Source organism: Heterodontus francisci, chromosome 14 (assembly GCF_036365525.1).
Source record: "Heterodontus francisci isolate sHetFra1 chromosome 14, sHetFra1.hap1, whole genome shotgun sequence".
In the NCBI taxonomy this organism is placed as follows: Eukaryota; Metazoa; Chordata; class Chondrichthyes; order Heterodontiformes; family Heterodontidae; genus Heterodontus; species Heterodontus francisci.
The window spans coordinates 101,063,826-101,088,540 of NC_090384.1; the positions used below are offsets into that span (position 1 = coordinate 101,063,826).

General features: G+C 43.3%; 1 protein-coding gene across 5 annotated transcripts in view; it reads left to right on the forward strand.

The window, feature by feature from the left end:
* hipk3a (homeodomain interacting protein kinase 3a) overlaps positions 1–24,715 on the forward strand; it is a 259,278-nt gene that overhangs the window by 14,587 nt on the left and 219,976 nt on the right. For 3 of the 5 annotated variants that reach the window (XM_068046630.1, XM_068046632.1, XM_068046631.1), the window contains exon 2: positions 946–1,038. The exons of the other annotated variants lie outside the window; for them this stretch is intronic. In XM_068046630.1, the coding sequence (XP_067902731.1) occupies positions 1,014–1,038 (25 nt within the window). In that variant the 5' untranslated portion in view covers positions 946–1,013. The remainder of the gene's footprint in view (positions 1–945; positions 1,039–24,715) is intronic. 5 annotated transcript variants of the gene reach the window in all.

Genomic DNA, 24,715 nt, shown 5'->3' on the forward strand with positions numbered 1-24,715 from the left:
TTAATTAACTCAAACCTCTCCAAGTGTGTGTTGATTTGTTCCCTCATTATTGTTTCGAAAACTTTATCCATCACTGATGTTAAACTAACTGGTCTGTAGTTGCTAGAACTGACCTTACACCCTTTCTTGAATAAGGGTGTCACATTTGCCAGGGCACCTTCCCGTATCCAGGGAATACTGGCATTAAAACATCCATCTAATGACTGTCTTGCGGATGTAAATAGAATTGCAGTGTGATAAATTCAGGAATCTCTCGTGACGTCTCAACAAAAGGCCTATTAGATTGATTAATGCAAAGCCTTTGTTCAGAAAAAGCATATATCATTCACTAATCGCTATGTTCGTTAAACAACTAAAACTGAAAATGTTTATTACTGCCAGTGCGGCAATGTTTCCATGTTATATTGTGTAAATCTGCATGAGTGTGTCCCAGTGCAACTGGATATTCCGAGAAATACATTAGCAAAATAAGGAAATGGCCTTCTGCTTTTGTTTTTGTTTAGCTGTGATCTTGCACGTCCCAACTCCAGGAAACTTGCCTGAGTGTTATCCTACAAAAGCTCCCTGAATTTGTGTGGAAAGGGACTCCTCGCCCCCCTCACCGCTCCACCATGACCTGACTCAGATGTGCAAAACTTGAGCAAGTACCTTTGCAGTTGGAATCGTGGGAGATTGGAGTTGAGTGCTCTCGGTGTCGAGTTTCCCCAATCCATTAACAACAATGACTTAAATTTATATAGCACCTTTAATACAGTAAAAATGTCCAAAAGCATGTCACAGGTTTACCACATAATCATTTGGCACAAGTTAACACTGTGTTGCACTTTGAAGCTGTATTAAGGGATTGGACACTTGCTGTTCCAATTCAGCATTGCATGATAGACAATTTCAGATAATTTGCAGGCCATTTAAGATAATCTTTTCAATATGTTTTTTTCTCTTCAGAGCTCTGAGGAACCAGTTAATCGTAGCCAAAAAACTTCTAGTGAGACACTGGGAGCGCTAGATAAACCATGTTTATCCGAATGGACCACTTTGGTAGGGGACACTGCAAATTGTGAATGAGCATCGTTGAGTGTCAAGAGTGGAAGTGATTGTGTTGAGCACAAAAACCATTTTGAAGTCGGGTGAAGTTGTGTGATGGGTTGCATGTGGCATGTTTTGTGCAGTGCTGAGATGCTTTCATCTGTGTTATTCCTACTTTTTCTGACTATTTTCTTTTTACAATGTTTTGTGGTGTGCAAATCCTATCTGTAAACTAGAGTTTCGTGATGCACTGTCCAGGGAGCTCCTCTAACTTCAGGCTATGCATCTGCTTGGCTCCTGTTATATGCAGAATGATGGGCAGTTTGCAGTGTGTCATGGGGTGGAAGGCAAAAAGGTGCACAAGCAACATCTGAGCAGTTTATTAATGACTTTGGAAACCCGAGAGTATGGTCACCCCTCAGAACAGCTCCCTGCTATTGGTCATTTGCTAGTCTTCAGTCTTTTTCTTGCTGATATCACCAGATTTCTGCATAGTGCCATAAGTTCTTCTAATTTTGCATTGGGTGCAGGGAGTCAACCCAGATTATGCTACTAGGCCAGGGTGCTTCTTTTGGAAGTACTGCTGAACAAGAGTGTTACTGAAAGACATTAACACACTGATAACGCACAAATTCAACATCCCTCCCTCAACTGATCCCACCAAAAACAGATTAACTGGCCATTCAGCTTGTTGCTGTTTGAATGTTCTTGCCGTGTACAAAAATGGCCGCCAAATTTGCTGATTTAACAACAACGACCAACACTTCAGAGAAACTTGTAAGTGAAGTGATTCGAGACATTCCTGAGCGATGTGATGAGGTGGTACATGGAAGCAAGTACTTGAAATATTCTTACTCTGTGAGCGGTTGAAAAGCCCATTAAATTTAATAGGACCGCACAAGAAAATTGCATGGTTTTAGAAAATCCAACAGTACAAGGCTGTTAAGTTTTGTAATGTTGAGTGAATTTATGCACAGCAGCATGGCAGAATGAACTTTATTCAATTCCAGTTGGTTTAGAATAGCGTCATTGATCTGTATGTGGAGTTAATGCCATGGGAATAAACTATATGCCAACTATCTAGTAGAAACAGACATTGCTGGAAATGCACAACAGGCCAGTTAAGAGGAAAGGTAGGCTAACATTTGGGCTGAGGACTCTACATTCAAGTCTACGTGTTCAAAATGTTAACCTGCCTGATGCTTATTTCCAGCGTTTTACTGTTTTTATTTCTGATTTTTTCTTCAATTGCTATCTATCCCCTTAAAATGAGGGTAAGTAGAGGACATTATAAATTTCAGGAAGGTGATGGGTCCACTTTCAGCAGATGGTGCTTTTGGAGAGTGAGAAAGATGAAATGGGGGGTTTGATAAAGTGCCAAATAATAGGCTTGTCAGCAAAGTTAAAGCCGATGGAATAAAAGGGACAGTGGATACGAAGTTGGCTGAGTGACAGGAAACAGAGAGTTCTGATGAGTGGTTATTCAGACTGGAGGAAGGTATACGCTGGGGTTCCCCATGGGCTGCTGCTTTTTTGATCTATATTAATGATTTAGACTTGGGTCTGCAGGACACAATGTCAAAATTTGCAGATGACACAAAACTTGGAAGTGTAGAGAAACTATGAGGAGGGTAGTGATGGGCTTCAAGAGGACAAGACAGGCTGGTGGAATGGGCGTATATGTAGCCGATGCACTTTAACGCAGAGATGTGAAAGTGATATATTTTGCTAGGAAGAATGAGGAGAGGTAGTGTGGAATAAAGGGCACAGTTCTAAAGTGGGTGCTGGAACCGAGAGACCTGGGCTACATGTGCGCAAATTGTTGAAGGTGGCAGGACATGTTGAGAAAGTAGTTAAAAAGGCATACAGGACTTTATATATAAATAGGGGCACAGAGTGCAAAGCAAGGAAGTTATGGTGAACCTTTATAAAACCCTGGTTTGGCCTCAACTGGGGTATTGTGTCCATTTCTGGGCCTTCATACTTTAGGAAGGATGTGAAGGCTTTAGAGAGGGTGCAGAAAGGATTGATGAGAATGGTTCCAGGGGTGACAGCCTCCAGTTACATGGATAGATTGGAAAAGCTGGGTTGTTCTCCTTAAAGAGAAGGTTGAGAGGAAATTTGATAGAAGTGACCAATATCCTAAGGGATCTATAAGGAGTAGATGAGAAGACACTGTTGGCGGAGGATTCGCGAACCAGAGAACACATATCCTAAGTGATTGGCGAAAGAATCAAAGATGACATGAGGAAGAACCTTTTTATGCAGTGATTAGTTTGGATCTGGATTGCGCTGCCTGAGAGTGTGGTGGAGGTGAATTCAATTGTGGCTTTCGAAAGGGAATTGGGTAAGTACATGAAGGGAAAAAAATTGCAGGCCTACAGGGAAAGGGCCAGGGAGTGGGATTAGCTAAATTGCTCTTACAGAGAGCTGGCATGGACATGACGGGCTGAATAGCCTCCTTCTATGCTGAAACCATTCTATGATTCTATATGAAATCTAATGTTTAAAACTGGCTTGATGGGTGTTCTTGTACAGGCCTTTGTTCCTAAGGATTTTGGACAAATTGCAGTGGTGGGAGGGGATGCAGGATCGGGAACTTAGGCATTTCTAACGGTGTGTCAAGGGTGACCGTAATCTCCACAATAACTGGAGAATTGGGAAGGAATTTCCCAGATATTTTCCTCAAAATAGCCACAGGTTTTTTATTGTTATGACTGTCCTTTGCCCTTCCCACAGAGTTGGCATTGCTTGCAATTGGGATAGGTGGTGTGTGAAGTTACAACATTTGACGGATGAGGTGATGCGCTGGCCTTTCATAGAATCTAGAATCATAGAAATTTTGCAGCACAAAAGGAGGCCATTTGGCCCATCGTTTTCGTGCCGGCCAACAAGTAGCCATCCAGCCTAATCGCACTTCCCAGCTCTTGGTCCGTAGCCTTGTTACTTCAGATGCATATCCAAGTACTTTTAAAATGTTATGAGGGTTTCTGCCTCTTTCAGGCAGTGAGTTCCAGATCCCCACCACCATCTGGGTGAAAACATTTCCCTTCGAATCTCCTCTAAACCCCCTATCTCTTACCCTAAATCAGTGTCCTCAACCATGGGGAATGGGTGTTCCTATTCACTCTATCTAGACCCCTCATAACTTTATACACTTCAATTAGGTCTCCCCTTAGCCTCCTCTTTTCCAAAAACAGCCCTAGCCTATCTAATCTTCCCTTAAAAGGTAAAATTGTCCAGTCTAGGCAACATCCTGTAAGTTTCCTCCGTGTCCTCTTTCGTGCAATTGCATCTTTCCTGTAGAGCAGTGACCAGAACTGCAAGCAGTACTCCAGCTGGGGGCTTATTGGTGTTTTATGCAGTTCCAGCATAAGCTTCCACTATATCTACTTGTCCAGCCACCTTCAGAGATCTGGGGATATGCACTCCAAGGTCCCTCTGATTTACATCTCAGTATCCTACCATTTATTGTGTATTCCCTTGCCTTGTTAGCCTTCCCCAAATGCATTACCTCACACTTCGCCTGTTGCTGTTCCACCCACCTGACTAGTTCATTGATATCTTCCTGCAGCCTACAGCTTTCTTCTTCATTATCAATCACACGGCCAATTTTTGTATTGTCTGCAAACTTCTTAATCATACCCCCTAAATTCAAGTCCAAATCGTTGATATATACCACAAAATGCAAAGGACCTGCTACTGAGCCCTGCGGAACCCCACTGGAAACAACCTACCAGTCGCAAAAAACACCTGTCTCAGCCAACTTTGGATCCAGCTTGCCAATTTGCCTTGGATCGCATAGGCTTTTACTTTTGTGACCAGTCTGCCCTTCTTATTGCACGTTGCCATGTCAGGAACTGATTAATGTGCTTGAAGTGCCAAGACTGCCGCAGCCTCATAAGGTTCGTTACATTATTGACATTAATTTGCATCACTTACATTATTCGGATTTTTGATGGATTTGTTTTGCAGTACTTCAACTTCGAAAATGAATTCTGTTGCTGAAACTCGCTTTGTAAGAGTGTAGCTCTTTCTGTAATGCCGTTGGTCTGTTTGCATTTGAAAATATCAGCCCAATTGAGGAATGCCAAATTATTTAGCACCTGCTTTCATTTGGGGCAGATAACGTGTATGTCTGTATACTGGATCCACACTTTAATCAAGTAAATCTACAGCACAGAAACAGGTCACTTGGCCCTGCCGGTCTATGCCGGTATTTATACTCCACACCGGCCTCCTCACACCTGACTTCATCCTTCTATTCCTTTCTCCCTTGTGTTTATCTAGTTTCCTCTTTAATTACTTCTGTTACATATGACAATAGGGACACTGTTAATATTGGTATACTAAGTTTGACTGTACTTGTTTACAAGTTTGTCTTTTGTACTGTGTATAAGGAAATAGGAGCAGGCTGCTTGGTGACTTGAGCTTGTTCCACCATTCAGTATGATCATACCTCAGCTACACCTTCCTGCCTGATCCCCATATCCCTTGATTCCCTTAGTAAACAAAAATCTTTAGATCGTAGCCTTGAATGTACTCAACAACTGAGCCATTTGGGGTAGAGAGTTCCAGTGATTCACAATACTTTGTGTGAAGAAATTTCTCCTCATCTCTGTCCTGAATGGCCGACCCCTTATTCTGAAACCATGACCCTTAGTTTAGCCAGGGAGACATCCTCCCAGCCTCTATCCTGTGAAGCCCCTTAAGAATTTTATACCTTTCAATTCGATCACCTGTCATTCTTCTAAACCTGAGGGAATATAGGCCTAGTCTACTCAGTCTTTCCTCATAGGACAATCTCCTCATCCCGGGAATCAGACCAGTGAACCTTTGTTGCACTCCTTCTCAGGCAAGAATATCCTCACTACAGATGTGTTCTCAAGACCCTGTACAGTTGCAGTTAGACATCTTTACTCTTATACTCCACTTCCTTTGTAATAAAGGATAACATAGCCTTTGTTTTCCTATTGCTCACTGTACTTGCATGTTAACTTTCTGTGATTCATGTACAAGGACAACCAGATCCCTCTGAATGCTTAGTCCCTAACCATTTAAAAATTATATATCCTTTTCTCTTATTCCTACCAAAGTGCATAACTTCACATTTTTCCACATTATATTCCATCTGCCAGGTTCTTGCCCACTTATTGAACCTGTCTAAATCCTTTTGCAGCCTCTTTGTGTCCCCCTCACAGCTTACTTTCCCACCTAACTGGATCGCCAGCAAACTTGGATACATTGTACTCAATCCCCTCATCGAAGTCATAGATATAGATTATAAATAGCGGAGGCCTAAGCGCTGATCCTTGCGGTACCTCGCTAGTTACAGCCTGCCAACCTGAAAATGACTTGTTTTTTTCGTATTCTGTTTTCTGTCCGTTAACCAATCCTCTAACCATGCTAATTTTTATATATTTCAATTTTATGTTAAATAGCAAAGCTCGCAACAGTTTTTTCTTCTTGAAACAGAGAAGGCTAAGAGGAGATTTGATTGAGGTGTTTAAAATCATGAAAGGTTTAGATAGAGTAAATGAAAAACTATTTCCAATGGCTGAAGAGTTGAAAACCAGATTTGAAGTGATTAGTAAAAGAATCAGAGGCGACATGAGGAAAAACTATTTTACGGAATGATATTTTAGAATTTGGATGCACTGCCTAATATGAGCTTGGGTACAGATTCAGTAAATACCTTCAAAAGGGAATTGGATAAATACTTGAAGAAAAATAAATGCAGAGGTTTGGAGAAGGAGAGGGGGACTAACTGGATTGCTCTTGGAAAGAGCTGGAGCTAACTCAATGGGCCGAATGGCCTCCTTATCTATACTATTCTATGATTTGGGAAGGAGAGCAGTCGAGTCATTTGGCGCATAGGCGATTCTTTGCAGTACATGCTGAGGAACTGGAAGACACGTAACTGGTGGGACGGTGACGAGTTTACACAGCTCCTTCTCATTATAAATGTGGTCATAAGGATTTTTATTGGGGAAAAAGTTGATCTGAAAACGTAGTGCAAACATGACAGCAGGAACTATGGTTTTGTGAATATGAAGTGTGTGTTGATTGAAGATTTTATTTAGTTAGCTCTCCATATTATTTACTGAAACTTTCCATAATAAGAAACATGGGCTGAGTTTTGATGTGGCCAAGATGTGTGGTTAATTCTCGCTGAAAGGTTAACAGTTGTGATTGCTGCAAGCTTGTCTGTATATTTTCAGAAAGAAGTATTGTTTATATTGGAACAGTTGGACACTGGAGGGTATATTTCCCAACTGGTGCTATTTTGTTTAAATGCACAACGCACTTGCACTAAATCTCTCTAGGTATGCTTTTATAATGCAGGTCTGAAAGGGTTACTGGCAGTGTTAATAAGGGAGTGCATTAAGCAATCATATGGGACCTGTGCCAGTTGGAAAATCTTCCCCGAGAATTCCTGCTGCAGTCTATTTCATCTCCCTGCACTCTATATAGCGATGCATTAGATTACGTGACAACCTTTGTGCCTGTTTAATGCACCTTGTGTTTCCGGTTAAATCAGAATGGGGCTGCAGACTGGCGAGGATGCAGAGATGTGCTTTGCTGATCCTTGTGACCTGATGCGCGTAAAGAATGGAAATGCTGGCGGGAGTGTCATTTGGCCACTTTGCTGCACTCATTGCAATCTGTGCATTCGGAGGCATGCTATCGCTGTTCAGAGTGTTGAAATATTGGCTGATTACTCTCTGCCTCTAGAGTTCCTCATACAGAGATCAGTATGTGACTGTAATAGGTTTTATCAGGAACATGAAAAGAAACATCCACTGTCAGTGGACTACGAGGCTAATCCCTCCCCTCTAGCATCTTATTTAGCCCTCTCTGATTAATGCTGATCAGTTAAAGGGAGGTTGGGAGTTGTCGTTCATCCTGTGTGAATTCTTAATACTTCTAGAAGTTGTTCTGTCTTTCTCCCTTCACTACAGTTTTGAGACATAGCCATCATACTACAATGTAACATCATTACAATTGGACATATTTCTGTTGCACAGGTATGAAAAAAAGTATAAAGAAAGAAAGTCAGTTTGATTCCTGACTAAATCAAGAATCATCTAAAACCAATTTGCTTCCACCTAACCTCAAAGCGAAACAAACGCGCATTACAGCCTTAAATGGACACGCTACATTACAGATATCAGCCTTTCAGAAGCAGTATAGGTGTTACCTGGTTTAACGTTCCTCCCCGATGGAAAAGTATTTCCTCTAACCTATTGTGACCAATTGGGAAATTTGGGGATGGTGAACAGGAATATGGGTCACTGAAGACTCAAAGCATGGCAGCCTGAGCTGCTGCCAGCATCTCTGCACAGTCTAGACAGAATGGTTTATAATGAGTGATTGTGTCTTCTTGGAGGGTTATTGGAATAAGCTTGAAGTTACTGTATCTCAACACCACTGGTTTCTCCAATGGAAGCAGTGAGCTGGATATGGTTTGTGCTCCAGTATAGATTGTGCACACTTTCTCCTTTCTCCATTAGGCTCCACCTGACATATTTGCCTGCTGTCATTTACAGTGCAGCTGAAATTTCTAAGATGGTGGAGTGTCCTGACTTTATCTTCTAAAGTGAAAATGAGATGGATCCTGCTAATGCTTTCCTGGCCAGACTCCAATCTTCCACCCTTTGCAAGCTTGAGCTCATCCAAAATGCTGCTGCCTGTATCCTAACTTGCACCAAATCCCTTTCTTCCATCACCCATTGTGCTTGCTGATCCGCATTGACTTCCATTCTGGAAAGAGCTCAGATTTAAAATTCTCATCCTTGTTTTGAAGTCCCTCCATGGCCTCAACCTATCTCTAACCTCCCCAGCCTCAAAGCCCTCCGGGATCTCTCTGCTCCTCCAATTACGGCATCTTCTGAATCCCCAATTTCCGTTGCTGCACCATTGGCAGCCAAGACGCCAGCTGCCAAGCCCCTAAGCTCTGGAATTCTCTCATTAAACCTCTGGCTCGCTCTTTTAAGCAGTTCCTTAAAACCTACCTCTTTGACAAGCTTTTGGTTACCTCTCTTAATATCTCCTATATGTGGCTCGGTGTCAAATTTTGAATGATAATACCTCTGTGAGGTGCCATGGAATGTTTTACTATATTAACGACGCTACATAAATGCAAGTTGTTGTTGTTCTGGTGGGCTTGAAGGTGCCGAGATTATGGGAAATGTGAGAAGTAAATTAATTCCATTGTAAATTTACATTTAATAATTTATGGTTTATTCTTTCTGTCAATTTGAAGATTGCCTTCCAGAAAATAAAATAGTGACATATAAGGTGTCAGCCAGGGATCAGTTGCCTCCAGTTCAGAAGGTTGCAGGTTCAAGTTCCACTCGAGAGACTTGAGCACAAAAATCTAGGCCGACACTCCCAGTGCAGCACTGAGGGAGTGCTGCACTGTTGCGGGTATCGTCTTTCAGATGTGATATTAAACTGACCTGCAGGCAGATGTTAATGGGATCTTGCTACACACAAGTTTGTTGCTGCATTTCTTACATTCCAACAGTGACTACACTTCAAAAAGTATTTAATTGTCTGGAAAGTGCAAGTCATTCTTTATTTCTGAATCTTACCTCTGTCATCCTGAGTTCCAGTGAAATGATTAAAATCCAGAACTTTTTCTCATTTTCCAGCTCCCCTGCCCCATCTTGCTCAAAGCAGCAACTTTCAAGTACTTAACCTGTGACTTAGTGACGATTTAACACTAAGCTGGATCAAATCAAATCTCTCTCCCTTGCCAACGGATTGAGTAGTAGCTTGGCTCAGTGGTAACATGATTGCCTCCTAGTCAGATGGTTGTTGGTTCAAGCCGTAGTACAGGACTTAAACAAACTGATGTTACCCCTTTTAAAAAAAAAATGATTCTTGCAATGTGCAACCTGACTACTTTTGTTTAATTCTCAGAATGTGGCAAGACCACATTTAGTGCTCAACCTGAGTGGTCGTGTTGTGACGATGGGCATCCTTCCTGTTTTTGGCACTGGAGGCATTCAGAGTCGACCATGTTGTGCGAGACTGGAGTCACGTGGAGTTGCAGCAGGTTCTCTTCCTTGAAGACCAGCTGGAGGCTTTTTTGGGCCAACAATCCAGCAGTTCTTATGGCTGTCTTTCTCCTGGGGTGTGAGCCCACAAATGATCAGATTTATTCAACTCAACTTCACAACTGACTCATAGTGTGAATTTAACTCACTGCTTCTAGGTTGATTGGGTAGTTCTATCACCACTACTGTCCTGTATCCTGTTGCCTACATACCAGAAGCGATTGCAGTTTAAGAGGCAATCTGTTATTTTTAGATGCTCTAGGAAGTATTAAAGTGCGATATCCATGAAGGTTCCATTTCTTTCCCCACATAGTATTTTGCAGAGTTAATTACATAGAATTTACAGCACAGACAGGTCATTTGAACCAAATGGGCCCTGCCAGTATTTATGTTCCACACGAACCTCCTCCCACTTTTCTTCATCTCACTCTATCAGCACAGTCTTCTAATTCCTTTCTGCCTGATGTACTGTTCTGGCTTCCCCTTACATGTATCTGTGCTATTCGCCTCAATAAACTCTGTATGGTAGCAATTTGCACAATCTAATAAGGAATTCAGCAGAAAATTCTTCACCCAGAGAGTGGCTAGAATGGGGAACTCATAAAAATGCCAGCAGAGACCAGTTGTAAATGCAAGCTCCATTTCTTTCGCTAACATAGTATTTTGCAGCATTTAAAGGGTTAGTAATTCCTCTTGCTGCAAATAGCAGATCTGCCTGTTTATGTCATCAACCTGATGAGTAGACAGAGAAGTTTTAGAAAGATCCTATGTTTTGCTTTGCTATTTTTAAAAATCTATTTTTCATTTATTTTATCCCGTTCGTGAGTACTGTAACAGGAGTTAAGTAAAGTGAGGAGCAGTGAAGCTGCTTTTATTGTCGTGTGTGAATGGTTTCGCTTCTGATGCTAAGTTGAGGCATTGAGCTGTCTGGTCCTGAGAGTCTGCCTGCACTTGGCTTTGCATTCAGCTCAGCTCCTGACTCCACATTTACACTGCAATTAAATACCAGTGCAAAGTGAAGCCATTGCACACTGAAGCTGCAGTTGTAGGGTAAATGAAACCTGTGTTCAGATATTTTTAGAAGTGATTGGAATATTTATTGAAACAGTTGTGCACATTCGTCTGCACCGATGAACTGAAGCCAATGGATAACAAACCTGATAGGCAACTATTATTTGGTTTAGATTTCCCTCTGGAGCTTGTGAAAAACTTTTGAGCATGTAGATTGCTGAAGGCAGCTGTTTTACTTGCTGTATTATAAGCATTTAAATGTTTCAACTTGTATAAGAATACCATTTAGGACTGCGATGAGGAATCCTCTACTCCAGAGAGCTGTGGATGCTCAGTCGTTGAGATCGATTGATTTTTGGATACTAAGGGAATTGAGGAATAGGAGGATAGGGTGGGAAAGTAGAGTTGAAGTAGAAGATCGCAGACTTGAGGTGCCTTATGGGATACTATTTCTTATGTTATTAGAACTACTTGAAATGCCAGCTGATTTCAGCTTTTTTTTTTGGAAAATTGGTTAGGGTTTTTTTTTTTAAAGAGATACAGCACTGAAACAGGCCCTTCGGCCCACCAAGTCTGTGCTGACCATCAACCACCCATTTATACTAATCCTACATTAATCCCATGTTCCTACCACATCCCCACCTTCCCTCAATTCTCCTACCACCTACCTATACTAGGGGCAATTTACAATGGCCAATTTACCTATCAACCTGCAAGTCTTTGGCTGTGGGAGGAAACTGCAGCACCCGGCGAAAACCCACACGGTCACAGGGAGAACTTGCAAACTCCACACAGGCAGTACCCAGAATCGACCCCGGGTCGCTGGAGATGTGAGGCTGCGGTGCTAACCACTGCGCCACTGTGCCGCCCACCAATTCTTGATAAGTCAACCCCTTTATTCCAGGAATCAGCCCAGTGAATCCCTTGAACTTCCTCCAATGCCAGTATATCCTTCCTCAAATATGGACACCAAAACTGTACACAGTACTCCAGGCGCGGCCCCAACAACACCCCGTACAGTTGCAACAAGACTTCCCTATTTTTAAACTCCAACCCCTAGCAATAAAGGCCAAAATTCCATTTGTCGTTTTAATGGTATGTTGGCCTTCACTGCAAGGGGATTTGAGTACAGGAGTAAAGGCGCCTTGCTGCAACTGTACAGAGCCCTGATGAGACCGCACCTGGAGCACTGTGCACAGCCTTGGCCTCCCCATCCAAGGAAGGACACACTTGGCACAGAGGGAGTGCAACGGAGGTTCACCAGACTGATCCCTGGGATGGCAGGATTGTACTAAGAGGACAGATTGCAGAAACTAGAGTTTTGAAGAATGAGAGGTGATTTCATTGAAACACACAAAATTCTTACGGGGCATGACAGGGTAGATGTGGATAGGATGTTTCCTCTGGCTGGTGAGTTTAGAACCAGGGGACATAGTCTCAGAACAAGGGGCAGGCCACCCAAGACTGAGATGGGGAGGAATTTCTCTCTGATGGTGGAGAACCTCTGGAACTCTCTACCCCGGAGGGCCGCGGAAGCTCAATCATTGAGCTTGTTCAAGACAAAAATTGATAGATTTCTGGATACTAATGACACCAAGGGACATGGAGATAGTGGGGGAAAACAGCGTAGAGTTAGATGATCAGCCATGATCTGTCTGGGTTTCATTTAGGGTCAATATCTCCAGCCGTTTAGTTAGCTGGTGTGCATGTAGTAACAGTTGATTATGAGGCCCCAACTGGACTGTAGCAGCAGTAGAGCACAGAGTAATGACCTTGGGTCCTGTTGGCTAATTACCCAAATAAAGCCACGTTTGAGGGTTTCAGTGCCTCGCTCAATAGTAGGATAAGGGTCTGTGCGCTACGTTGCTTTCCCGTCTCACTACTGTGCTGTTGTGGAGGAATGGGGGCAGGCATGGTTAACGAGTTGATGCCAGCTGTTTCCCTGGAAAAAGAAAGTTAAAATAGTAGTGTGTGTCGCCCCGAACTAATGTTGCACACCTGTTCACGGCCATGACACTGGGGCAGTAGCAGAAGACTAGGCAGGAAGTGGTTGAAATACTACAAGTCCCAAAATGCTTGTTGCTGGGGCAAGAAAATCATTTGAGCTCTATTGCAGGTGCATTTGAATACAATTCATTCATACCCAAATGAACTGCTGCCTCATTCTCAGGTTCCCATTGGTCTGGGCTGCATTTCAGTAAAGTAGTGATAATGGTGAGACCTGTTAGGAGAGAATCACACTGTTGTGGGTTGCTTGCGACCTGCAGGTGTGCCAAAAAGCGGAGTTGCAGTATCTTTCTGCTTGACATTTATTTCCAGTCGAGGGGCTGCAAGGAAGGGGTATAAAATTTTACAGTTCTGTCCTGGTGGCTAGGAGGTATAATCCTCGCCTCCAAGACCGACACACCAAGAAGTTGCTAGATTTGATCCTTCGTCAGTTCTGAACTAGCCAGTCTCCTCCAGGGCAGTTGTAGGATTGTCTCGTGGATTAGGGAAGAGAAAAAAACACATACAAAAAAATAGTTTTATTTTTGGGGTCGAGATACATTACAATGCTTATAGCTCACCAGAATAGTATTAAATGTGTTTGCAGCTGCCTTTTTTTGTATATTTAAGATGAAGGGCCAAAGACCATTTTGGAGAACTCCACCCTGTTTGAAAGGAGTGGAATGAAAGGCAAAGTAAATCAAGAGCAAGCAATCGGATGACACCAAGCTTGGATTTTAATGGATTGCAGAAGGAAAGCATCTAAGGAACTAGCGTAGTAATTGGTATGATGAGTCTTGATTCTTTACTGAGAATGCAGGGTCTGATGAGTATAAGTATGATGGCCTGGTGGTTATGATACTGGATTAGGAACCCGGTTCAAATCTCTCAATAAAGAGTTGTGAAATCAAATTTTTAAAAAAGTGGTCATTTGGGAGCTGGCACCAGAAACTGACCATGTGAGTTGTTGGGAACTCACTGCTTTTATTCAGTCTGGCCTACATATGAATATATGCTTGGAACTTAATGGCCTCAGGGCAAGTAGGGATAGGCAATAAATGCTGCCCTGTCAGTGTTGCTGTCGCTCAGGTTCAGAGGAGCAGCAAAATATTGAAAATACTGCCCCCTCTCCAGTGGCTATGCCCACTGTGAGTTAGAGTCCGTCACTGGGGTAGTTTTTGATGGCACTCTTTCGAAGTGCATTGTGTCCCTCTAACGATATTGCGGTATTATTCACCTGTGAGATAAGTACTATTTGTTGATGCCAGCTATGAAAACTCCCTTGAGTTTCCACAATGTTAGTGAGTAAATGCATCAGTTAAAGAACGAACTTGCATTTCTGCAGCACCTTTCACAACCTCAGGACATCCCAAAACGCTTCACAGCCAATGAAATACTTTTGAAGTGTAGACACTGTTGTAATGTAGGAAATGCAGAAGCCAATTTGTGCACAGCAAGCTCCCACAAGCAGCAGTGTGGTAATGACTAAGTCATCTGTTTATTTGAGATGTTGGGAGAGTGTGGGATCTTTTATTTCCATCTGAGAGCTCAGAAGGTTTTGTTAGAAAGACAGCACCTTTGGCAGTGCAGCACACCCTCAGTACTGGCACTGAAGTGTCAACCGAGATTAGGTGCACAAGTTTCTGGAGTGTAGCTTGAACCCACGACCATCTGACTCCGAGGCAATCGAGGACTGGTTTTGCGAGGCTGGAGTAGCGAGCATGGAGGTCAGTGCAAAATTTACCCTTTGAATTTGTCCCAGTTTAGGGGAGTAGTTTGTTTTAATCCTTGAAGTGCTTCTCAGTGCTCTTTTGCAGAATGTTTGGTTATTGAGCAGTGGAAGGGTGAATCCCAGGAAAAAAATCCCAAAGATTTTAAATGCAGCTTTGATGTACATTCCTTACATATGAAAAGTGTTACGGCCAGGTGAGGAGGGGGTCTCGGGCTCCCCTCTTGTCCTTCCTCTTACCTGACCGCAACAGGGTTTATTCCTTTTTATACAGTGGATGTGCTTACCACCTCAGTGACTATTTTACTTTTTACCTTTATTGTGATCGTGAAAGAACCAATCGGGCAGGTTTTCTTGGGTTTAAACAAGAAAGTGGTGAGTTTATTATACTCATAGAAACCTGTAAAATTTTAACAGGACTTGACAGGGTAGATGCAGGAAGGATGTTCCCGATGGTGGGGGAGTCCAGAACCAGGGGTCATAGTCTAAGGATACGGGGTAAACCTTTCAGGACTGAGATGAGGAGAAATTTCTTCACCCGAGAGTGGTGAGCCTGTGGAATTCCACAGAAAGCAGTTGAGGCCAAAACATTGTATGTTTTCAAGAAGGAGTTAGATATGGCTCTTGGGGCGAGAGGGATCAAAGGATATGGGGCGAAAGCGGGAACAGGTTACTGAGTTGGATGATCAGCCAAGATCATAATGAATGGTGGAGCAGGTTCGAAGGGCCAAATGGCCTACTCCTGCTCCTATTTTCTGTGCTTTTTTTAACAATCTAAACCCGATCTAAATAAAATAATAAAAGTAAGCTGCACATTCACGCATACACAAACAGATTACAGAGTGAGAAGTAGATTTGTGGTTGTATTAGAGTCCAGAATAAATACAAAATTAATACACCATCTGTGAGGTTGGATGATTCCGTGGTCCACTGGCTGAAGTTGTATTCTGGAAGTCTCTGGCTGAATGAAGTGCACTTTGTGGCTGGCTCACTTGGCTCAGGGTTTTCTTGGAGGCAGACCTGCAGGTTGCTCTCTTCCCTTGGTGTCTCTGTCTGTGACAGTCTGTAGGCTTAGAGGGTCCACAGTCGCAGACAGTTTTTAAACTTACAATGTTATCTGTAGAGAGAGTGAGAGAGAGGGACGCAACCCTTCTGATTCTGCACAGTTTCAGTCACTGACTTGTCTTTCTTTGTCCAAGGGAAACTCTCAGCTTTCGCAGAGATAGACAGATGGTCACGTGACTGCCTCAGTTAATTCTCTGGAACCTTCTAATGAGATTCAAAGTTAGGAGTTTCCATCTCCTCAGGCCTCAGGATGCCAATATTTACATTTGGAGGGATTTGCTCTTTCAAAGTCAGGGTGTCAGGATGGCCTTGAATGTCATGATAATGAAAGCAGTCTTAGATAATTCAATCACTAAAGCAAGCTATTGTTTTGGGTACATGCTGATCAGACATGTGTGTCCTTTTGGAGGCCTTGGAATGTGTAAGGTGTTCAAATGCAAATTGCAGTGGCCATCTTGGCTGCCAGCTTTTGTTAAAGTTAACTGTAGGATTTTTTTTCCATTACAAGTTTAAGGTAAGTTTCCATCCGATGAATTAAAATTCCTCATTTGGCATAGCGTATTTTCTTGACAGGATAAATTTAATTGACACCACATCTCCCCAGCCCTCAAAACAAAAATCCTGTGGTAATTTCCTAAAATGTTTCAAAGGCGAAGGTGTAGGTACAATCTTGCTGAAGTGGGAGAGGGGAACGAACGCTGTTCCCTTTTAGATAGTTGCTGTGCAGTAAGCCACGGTTCAATCCTATCAGACATCCGATCTCTTCAACATGCTCCTTCTGCCTGCTGCAGACTTGTCCTGAAAACTGTGCCTGCTGCTATTCCCTCAGAACCTCACTTTGAAATGCTTTGTGTCAGTTCTGTAAGCCACCATGGCTGCTTTCGTGTAGAGAAGTCTGCAGATGTATCCGATTTCATCTTTGTGGCTTTGTCCTGCCAGACCCACAGTTAAGTCTACTTAAATGCTGTTGAAGTGGAGGTAGGAAGTCAAGGAACTGAGCTTTTATTTTTGAAAAAAAACAATGTTGTTCCAGTTCACAAAACTTGAAATCTTGATGAATAGTTCTGGAAGGATATTTTCATTTGGAGCAAGACAACTTGTCTAACTCACAGTGAAGAGCTCTCATTACAGCCATTTCTGTTCTGTTCAAATCTGGTTGGAAACAATTTTGAGTTTGTCGACCACTTTCCTCTTAAAGGCATTGGTCCTGGCCTGTTGCCCAGGGACATTCTGTACACATATAGAATTCCTTGTTTTGGGGACATTCTGTACAACATATAGAATGCTGTGTCTGGGGACATTTTGTTTGACATACAGAATGCTGTGTCTTTGGAGACATTCTGTGTGATGTATAGATTGCTGTGTCTGGGGATATCCTGTACAAAGTATAGAATACTGTCTCTGGGGACATTCTGTACGACGTTTAAAATGCTGTGTCTTTGGGAATATTCTGTACGGTGAGTAGAATGCTGTGTCTAAGGATATTCTGTACAATGTATAGGGCTTGACATATTTGTGGCCAATCTGTACACTCAAACAACTTGGACTTATATAGCACCTTTAAAGTAATAAAACACCCTAAGGCACTTCACAGGAGCATTGTAAAGCAAAATTTGACACTGAGCCACATAAGGCGATATTTGGGCAGATGGCCAAAAGCTTGGGCAAAGAGAGGTAGGTTTTAAAGAGTGTATTGAAGGAAGTGGAGAGGTTTAGGCAGGGAATTCCAGAGCTTTCGGGCCAAGGCAGCTGGAGGAACGGCCACCAGTGGTGGAGCAATTCTGTTTCTTTAGCCTTTCTTGATATGAAATGTAAAATGATTCAGTTTCACTCTATCTCTGCCAAGGGATGGTGAAGCTTTTACTGTGGCATTGGAATGTGCCTCAATTATAAGTTCCAGCATGTTTTCTATACATAGTGATTTCATACCTGAAACAGTGTTTACTGCTAACTCAAATGGGGAAGATGGCTGCAGCCTAGTCTCTATAGGATTGACTGATCATCTAGCTGTGTTGAAAGCGTCTGGTGAAAGGTAATATTCAGTTTGGGCTTAAGAAACAAAAAGTAGTTTACATTCTCACAAAGTCCTTGCCTAGAGAAAGAGCCGGCATGTTTGGAATGTGTGACTTGTATCCCATGATGCTGCTGATTGCAGCAGAACATACTTGGATCCCCATGCCCTTCATTCACTAAGAAATGAGTTAGTCTTCACTCTACACATAGAGCTGGCTTCATAATGCTGGCCATTGAGACGAGGCTCAGAGATTGACACAACCAAACGTAAAGCAGTGAATCAGGTGAATTTGGAGGCAGTTGACTTTGCGACAGATTAACGGGAGAACACATCCCGTTTCTTTTCGTTTCCTAGTTCTAAACATGTATTATGGTGGCTTATTTCTCTCCACCTCTTATTTGCCCGTGTTCCCCTTGTTTTTGTTTTATTCATTCATGTGATGTGGGTGTCACTGGCTAGGCCAGCATTTATTGCCCATCCGTAATTGCCATTAAGATGGTGATGAGCGGCCTTCTTGAACCGCTGCAGTTCTTGTGGTGTAGGTACACCCATAGCGTTGTTAGGAAGAGAGTTCCAGGATTTTGACCCAGTGACAGTGAAGGAACGGCACTATAGTTCCAAGTCAGGATGGTCTGTGGCTTGGAGGGAAACTTGCAGGTGGTGGTGTTCCCATGCACCTGCTGCCCTTGTCCTTCTAGATAGTATAATTTGGAAAGTGCTGTCGAAGGATCCTTGGTGAGTTGCTGCAGTGCATTTGTAGATGGTACACACTGCTGCCACTGTGAAGGGAGTGAATGTTGAAGGTGGTGGATGGGGTGCCAATCAGGTGGACTGCTTTGTCCTGGATGGTGTTGAGCTTCTTGAGTGTTGTTGGAGCTGCACCCATCCAGGCAAGTGGAGAGAATTCCATGACACTCCTGACTTGTGCCTTGTAGATGGTGGACAAGCATTGGGGAGTCAGGAGGTGAGTTACTCGCTGCAGAATTCCCAGCTTCTGACCTGCTCTTGTAGCCACAGTATTAATGTACCTGGTCCAGTTCAGTTTCTGGTCAATGGTAATCCCAGGATGTTGATAGTGGAGGATTCTGCGATGGTAATGCCATTGAACATCAATGGGAGATGGTTAGATTCTCTCTTGTTTGAGATGGTCATTGCTTGGTACTTGTGTGGTGCAAATGTTACTTGCTACTTATCAGCCCAAGCTTGGATGTTGCCCCGGTCTTGCTGCTTCAGTATCTGAGGAGTTGAAAATGGTGCTGAAAATTGTACAGTCATCAGTGGACATCCCCACTTCTGACCTTATGATGGAGGGAGGGTCATTGATGAAGCAGCTGAAGGTGGTTGGGTTGAGGATACTACCCTGAGGAATTCCTGCAGTGATGTCTTAGGACTGAAATGATTGACCTCCAACAACCACAACCATCTTCCTTTGTGCTAGGTATGACTCCAACCAGCGGAGTGTTTTCACTGGATGCCCATTGACTGCAGTTTTGCTAGAGTTCCTTGATGCCATACTCGGTCAAATGCTGCCTTGATGTCAAGGGCAGTCACTCACACCTCACCTCTGGAGTTCAGTTCTTTTATCCATGTTTGGACCAAGGCTGTAATGAGGTCAGGAGCTGAGTGGCACTGGCGGAACCCAAACTGAGTGTCAGTGAGCAAGTTATTGTTGATCAAGTGCCGCTTGATAGCACTGTCGACGACCCCTCCCATCACATTGTTGATGATCGAGAATAGACTGATAGGGCGGTAATTGGCCGGGTTGGATTTGTCCTGCCTGTCTTTTGGATGAGATGTTAAACTGAGGTCTTGTCTGTCCTCACGTGGATGTAAAAGATCCCAGTGGACTATTTTGAAAAAGCGCAAGGGAATTATCCCCAGTGTCCTCGCCAATATTTAACCCTCAACCAACATCTCACAAACAGATTATCTAGTTGTTATCACATTGCTGTTTGTGGGAGCTTGCTGTGAACAGATTGGCTGCCGTGTTTCCGACATGACAACAGTGACTGCACTTCAAAAGCACTTCATTGGCTGGTAACTTCTTTGGGACGTCCTGAGGTTGTGAAAGGTGCTATATGAATGCAAATCCATCTGTCTTTTCAGTGTTTAATGTGGCCAGCTGGTGTGCATTGGGGCAGCACAGTGGCGCAGTGGGTAGCACCGCAGCCTCACAGCTCCAGCGACCTGGGTTCGGTTCTGGGTACTGCCTGTGTGAAGTTTGCAGGTTCTCCCTGTGACTGCGTGGGTTTCTGCCGGGTGCTCTGGTTTCCTCCCACCACCAAAGACTTGCAGGTTGATGGGTAAATTGGCCATTGTAAATTGCCCCTAGTGTAGGTAGGTGGTAGGGAATATGGGATTAATGTAGGATTAGTATACATGGGTGGTTGATGGTCAGCACAGACTCTGTGGGCCAAAGGGCCTGTTTCAATGCTGTATCTCTATGACTCTAGGACTCTATTGGATTTAATGTGAAGATGAGGCAGGTATGAATGCAGTGTTTGCCAGTGACTACTGTGACTGTTGCTAGGAGGGTAAGTTGAAAATGATTGGATTCAATTGTAGTTGTTTTCAGTGCAGTTCTCCACCATGAGTGGTGAGGGACAAGGCACAACAGTGTTCTTTTTCTCTCTGCATTAATTTCTGGTTGGAGCCCAATTTAGGAAATAATCCAGAAACTTATTGTGTCCCGTTCTTGACACAAGACTTCAGGAAGGCAATGAAGATATTAGAGAGGGTGCAAAAAAGATTTAAGAATATGGTTCCAAGGAGAAAGGACTTCAGTTATGTGGATAGATTGGAGAAGCTGGGCCTGTTCTCCTTACGGAAGAGAAAGTTGAGAGGAGATTTGATATGTGTTGGTTGCCCATTGATGGAAGGATCGAGAACCAGAGGCCATCGATTTAAGGTGAATGGCAAAAGAACCAGAGGCGACATGGGGAAATAACTTTACACAGTGAGTGGTTAGGATCTGGAATGCATTGCCTGAAAGTCTGGTGGAGGCAGGTTCAATCTTGGCTTTCAAAAGGGAATTGGATGATTATCTGAAGAAAAAAATTTGCAGGGGTATGGAGAAAAGGCAGGAGAGTGAGTCTAGGTGAGTTGCTCTTGCGGAGAGTCAGCACGAACACAAAGGACCGAATGATCTTCTGTGCTGTAACCATTCTCTGATTCTACGATTAAACTCAATCAAACGCTGCTTCCCATATCCAAGTCCCATTCACCAGTCACCCCTTGCTTGTTGACCTACTTTGGCTCTTAGTTGAGCAATGCCTCGATTGTAAAATTCTCATTCTTGTTTTCAAATCCCTGCATGGCGTTGCCCCTTCCTCTCTCTTTAATCTCTTCTAACTCTGCAAACCCTCTGAGTTATCTGTGCTCTTTAAATTCTGGTTTCATGTACATCCCAGGTTTTAATCGCTCCACTATTGGCAGCTGTGCCGTGGCCTGAAGCTCTGGAATTCCCTCCCTAAACCTCTTCGCCTCTCTACCTCACTTTCCTCCTTTAGGACGTTTCTTAAAACCTACCTGTCTATCCTGTCATCTGCCCTAATATCTCCTTCATGTGAGCTCAGTGTCAAATGTTTGCTATAGCTCCTGTGAAGTGCCTTGGGATGTTTTACCACATTAAAGGTGCTTTATAGATGCAAGTTTGCTAAGATTCTGCAGGTAAAATTCTGTGGAAAGTCAAATGTAACACAGCTAAAGAGCCACAGAGAGGTTGTTCTCTCCAGAATGTGCAGGAACTTTCATTTCCGTTGTGCTCTTCATGTGTAGAACGTAGAAAATCCTTAACACAAGGGTGATAGAATAGTGGATGCCAGACGGTGAAGAGGAAAGATGCTGCAATTAGAAGGTTGAGGGAACCAAAATCACAGTGGAAAAGATGGTTTTTGGGAAGTTTTTCAAAAGCAGGAATGAAAGTAGCATTGAGGAAGGAACCAGGCAGGAAAATTCTTTTGTTGTATTCTGGCTGAGTGAGTGCCCTCCAGTGTTGGGAGTGGGCGGCGAATGTTAGAGGAGTGAAAAGCCCACATTGGGGAACTTAAGGCAGCAGGGACTGAGGGTAGGACAGGGTGAGGACTCAGCGTTTTGAGGGAAAGAATTTTAAAGTAACTTGAAATTGACTGGTGAGGCACTAAGACCAAGTGCCGGTAATGGGAGTGCAGGAGTTTATACATCTTGGCGGGGGGTGGTCTGCAGCAAGAATGCAGGATGGAGAAGCATCAGACTGCAGCATTGCAGGATGAAGAAGCAGTGGACTACATAATTGTATGCAGGATGGAGAAGCAGTGGTCTGCAGCATTGTATGTAAGAGAAGTGGACTGCAGTATTGCATGCAGGATGTAGAAGCAGCGGACTGCAGCATTGCATGCAGGATGTAGAAGCAGTGGACTGCAGCATTGCATGGAGGGTGGAGAGGCAGTGGACTGCAGTTTTGAATGAAGAATGGAGAGACTGTGGATTGCAGCATTGCATGCCGGATGGGGAGGCAGCAGACTGCAGCATTGCATGCTGGATGCATTACAGGATGGAGCCAAACTCAATACAAAGCATCTCAACATTGAGAACATTTAGAGTTATGGAGTCAGAGTCATTTACGGCACAGAAGGAGGCCATTTGGCCCATCGAGTCCATGCCTACTCTCCATGGAGCTATGTAGTCGGTTGCACTCCCTGGCTCGAGCCCCATAACCCTGCAAGTCTATTCTGTCAGGTGGCCATCCAGCTTCCTCTACTAGGGGTATTTTGTTTATGACTGCACTGCCCAACAGTTTTGTCCTGATAGGCTATTTCCATCCTTGACTTCATGAAATTATTGACGGGGGTGAAGAAGGTCTGGGGGTGGGTGGGTGTGGAGAAGCAAAATGCCAATGACACTATATAATTGCTGCATTTATATAGCGTCTTCAACATAGGAAAACATCTCAGCGCTTCACAGAGGCATAATCAGATAGAATCAGATGGTTAGCCATTATTGGTGGTGGGGGAAAGCAGTTTGGTTGCAGAAGTGGGTTTTAAGGTGATATTAAATGGCGGAGCTATTGCTGGTGAATTATTGGATTGAAAAAATTTACATATACAACATGGAAATCTGTTGTTAATACTTTAAAACGCTTGGTTGATAAATGAGGAATAGTGAGACAGTTGGTCTTATTTTAACTAAAATCTAAATGCATTGCTGCCAGCATTAAAGGAATGTCATTTGGAGAGTTCCATGGCTCCATGATCATTTATCCTGATGTCAGTTTTAGTACACAGTTGTATTGTGGAGCACAGTGATGCACAAAAGAGAACAATATTAGAGTGACTGTTTGAAGCCATTTGCTCTTTAATGTCACGTGCACCCTTGGGTTTGGAATACTGCCTCACAGTCACTCCCATGTATCCATTACTTTGTATTAGATTATCATAGAATCAATACAGAGTGCTCAGGGACTAGTCAAAGCCCAGATATACTCAATGTTGCAAAGGTTTTGCGCAGTGCTAATGGTACAGTCATTGGAAGATTAAATTCTGATTTGCTGTCTAGTTGTAGCTATTTACGATGATGTGGTTGGCGGGGAGTTAGAGGGAGGGGGGGTTAAAATTAGGAACCAGTCAGTAACTGCTTCTGAGCAGTGTTAGGATGACAGCTTTGCTTCATGCTCAAATAGACACTGATATTAATTCCTTCCCCCATGCACCCAAGCCCTTTTCTTCATTATTAATTTAATGATCCCTGGGCCGTGTGGTGAAACCTCAAAGGATGGAGAACATATTAGCAGATGGTGAAACTGAGCACTGGCCGCAACGAGTAGTGTTTCCTTGCTGTGAGCATCCTGCTTGCTGTGGACATATGCCGCTGCTGGGAGAATCAGAACTAAATATCTGCCAAATATGTGCATACGAAGAACAAAAGGGACGGTATCCTTCGAGAGAATCCTGAAATGGATCTACGTTTGGGGATTGTCTCCCTCTGCACAGGCTGGCAGCATTCCCTTCTCTTACGCTGGAGGTAGTAGGTGAAATTATTCACGTATCTTTGTTTTAACAGCCTTTCCCCAGCCCTTACCTTGTGTACAGACTGCATCAGAATGCAATATTTGCTAACCTGGTCCCTACCCTCACCACCGGTATGAGGGTGAATTGACTCTACAACTATAGTTCTAGCGGTTTCTGCTAAGTACTCTACTGTTGTAGCATAAATGTAGCCTAGAGTCCTGGAGGAAGCAATCTTCCTCCCCTTCATTTCAGAATGTCTTTTCTCCAGGAAATGTAACTAATTTATTAACTAAATTATGAAGGGCTTTAATTGGATAGATGTAGAGAAGATGTTTTCACTTGGAGAGTTAAAAACTCAGGGTCATAAATATAAGATAGTCCTTATTAACTCCAAAGGGGATTCAGGAGAAAATTCTTTACCCAGAGAATGTGGAACTTTCTATCACAGTGAGCAGTTGAGGTGAATAACATAGATGTAGTTAAAAAGAAACACATGAAGGAGAAAGGAATCGAGGGATATACTGGATAGTATGAGATGAATCATAGAATGGTTTCAGCACAGAAGGAGGCCATTCGGCCCATCGTGTTCATGCTGACTCTCTGTCAGAGCAATTTAGATAATCCCACTCCCTGTCCCTTTCCCTATAAGTCTGCAAATGTTTTCCTTTCATGAAGCAGTGGTGTGTGGAGGCTCACGTGAAGCATAAATACCAGCACAGACCTATTGGGCCGTCTGGCCTGTTTCTGTGCTGTAAATTCTTAAGTTTGGGCCCTGACGCTCTATTTACATTATGAAAAATTAGTGTTGATTTGAAGCAGAAGCCATTTTCATGGC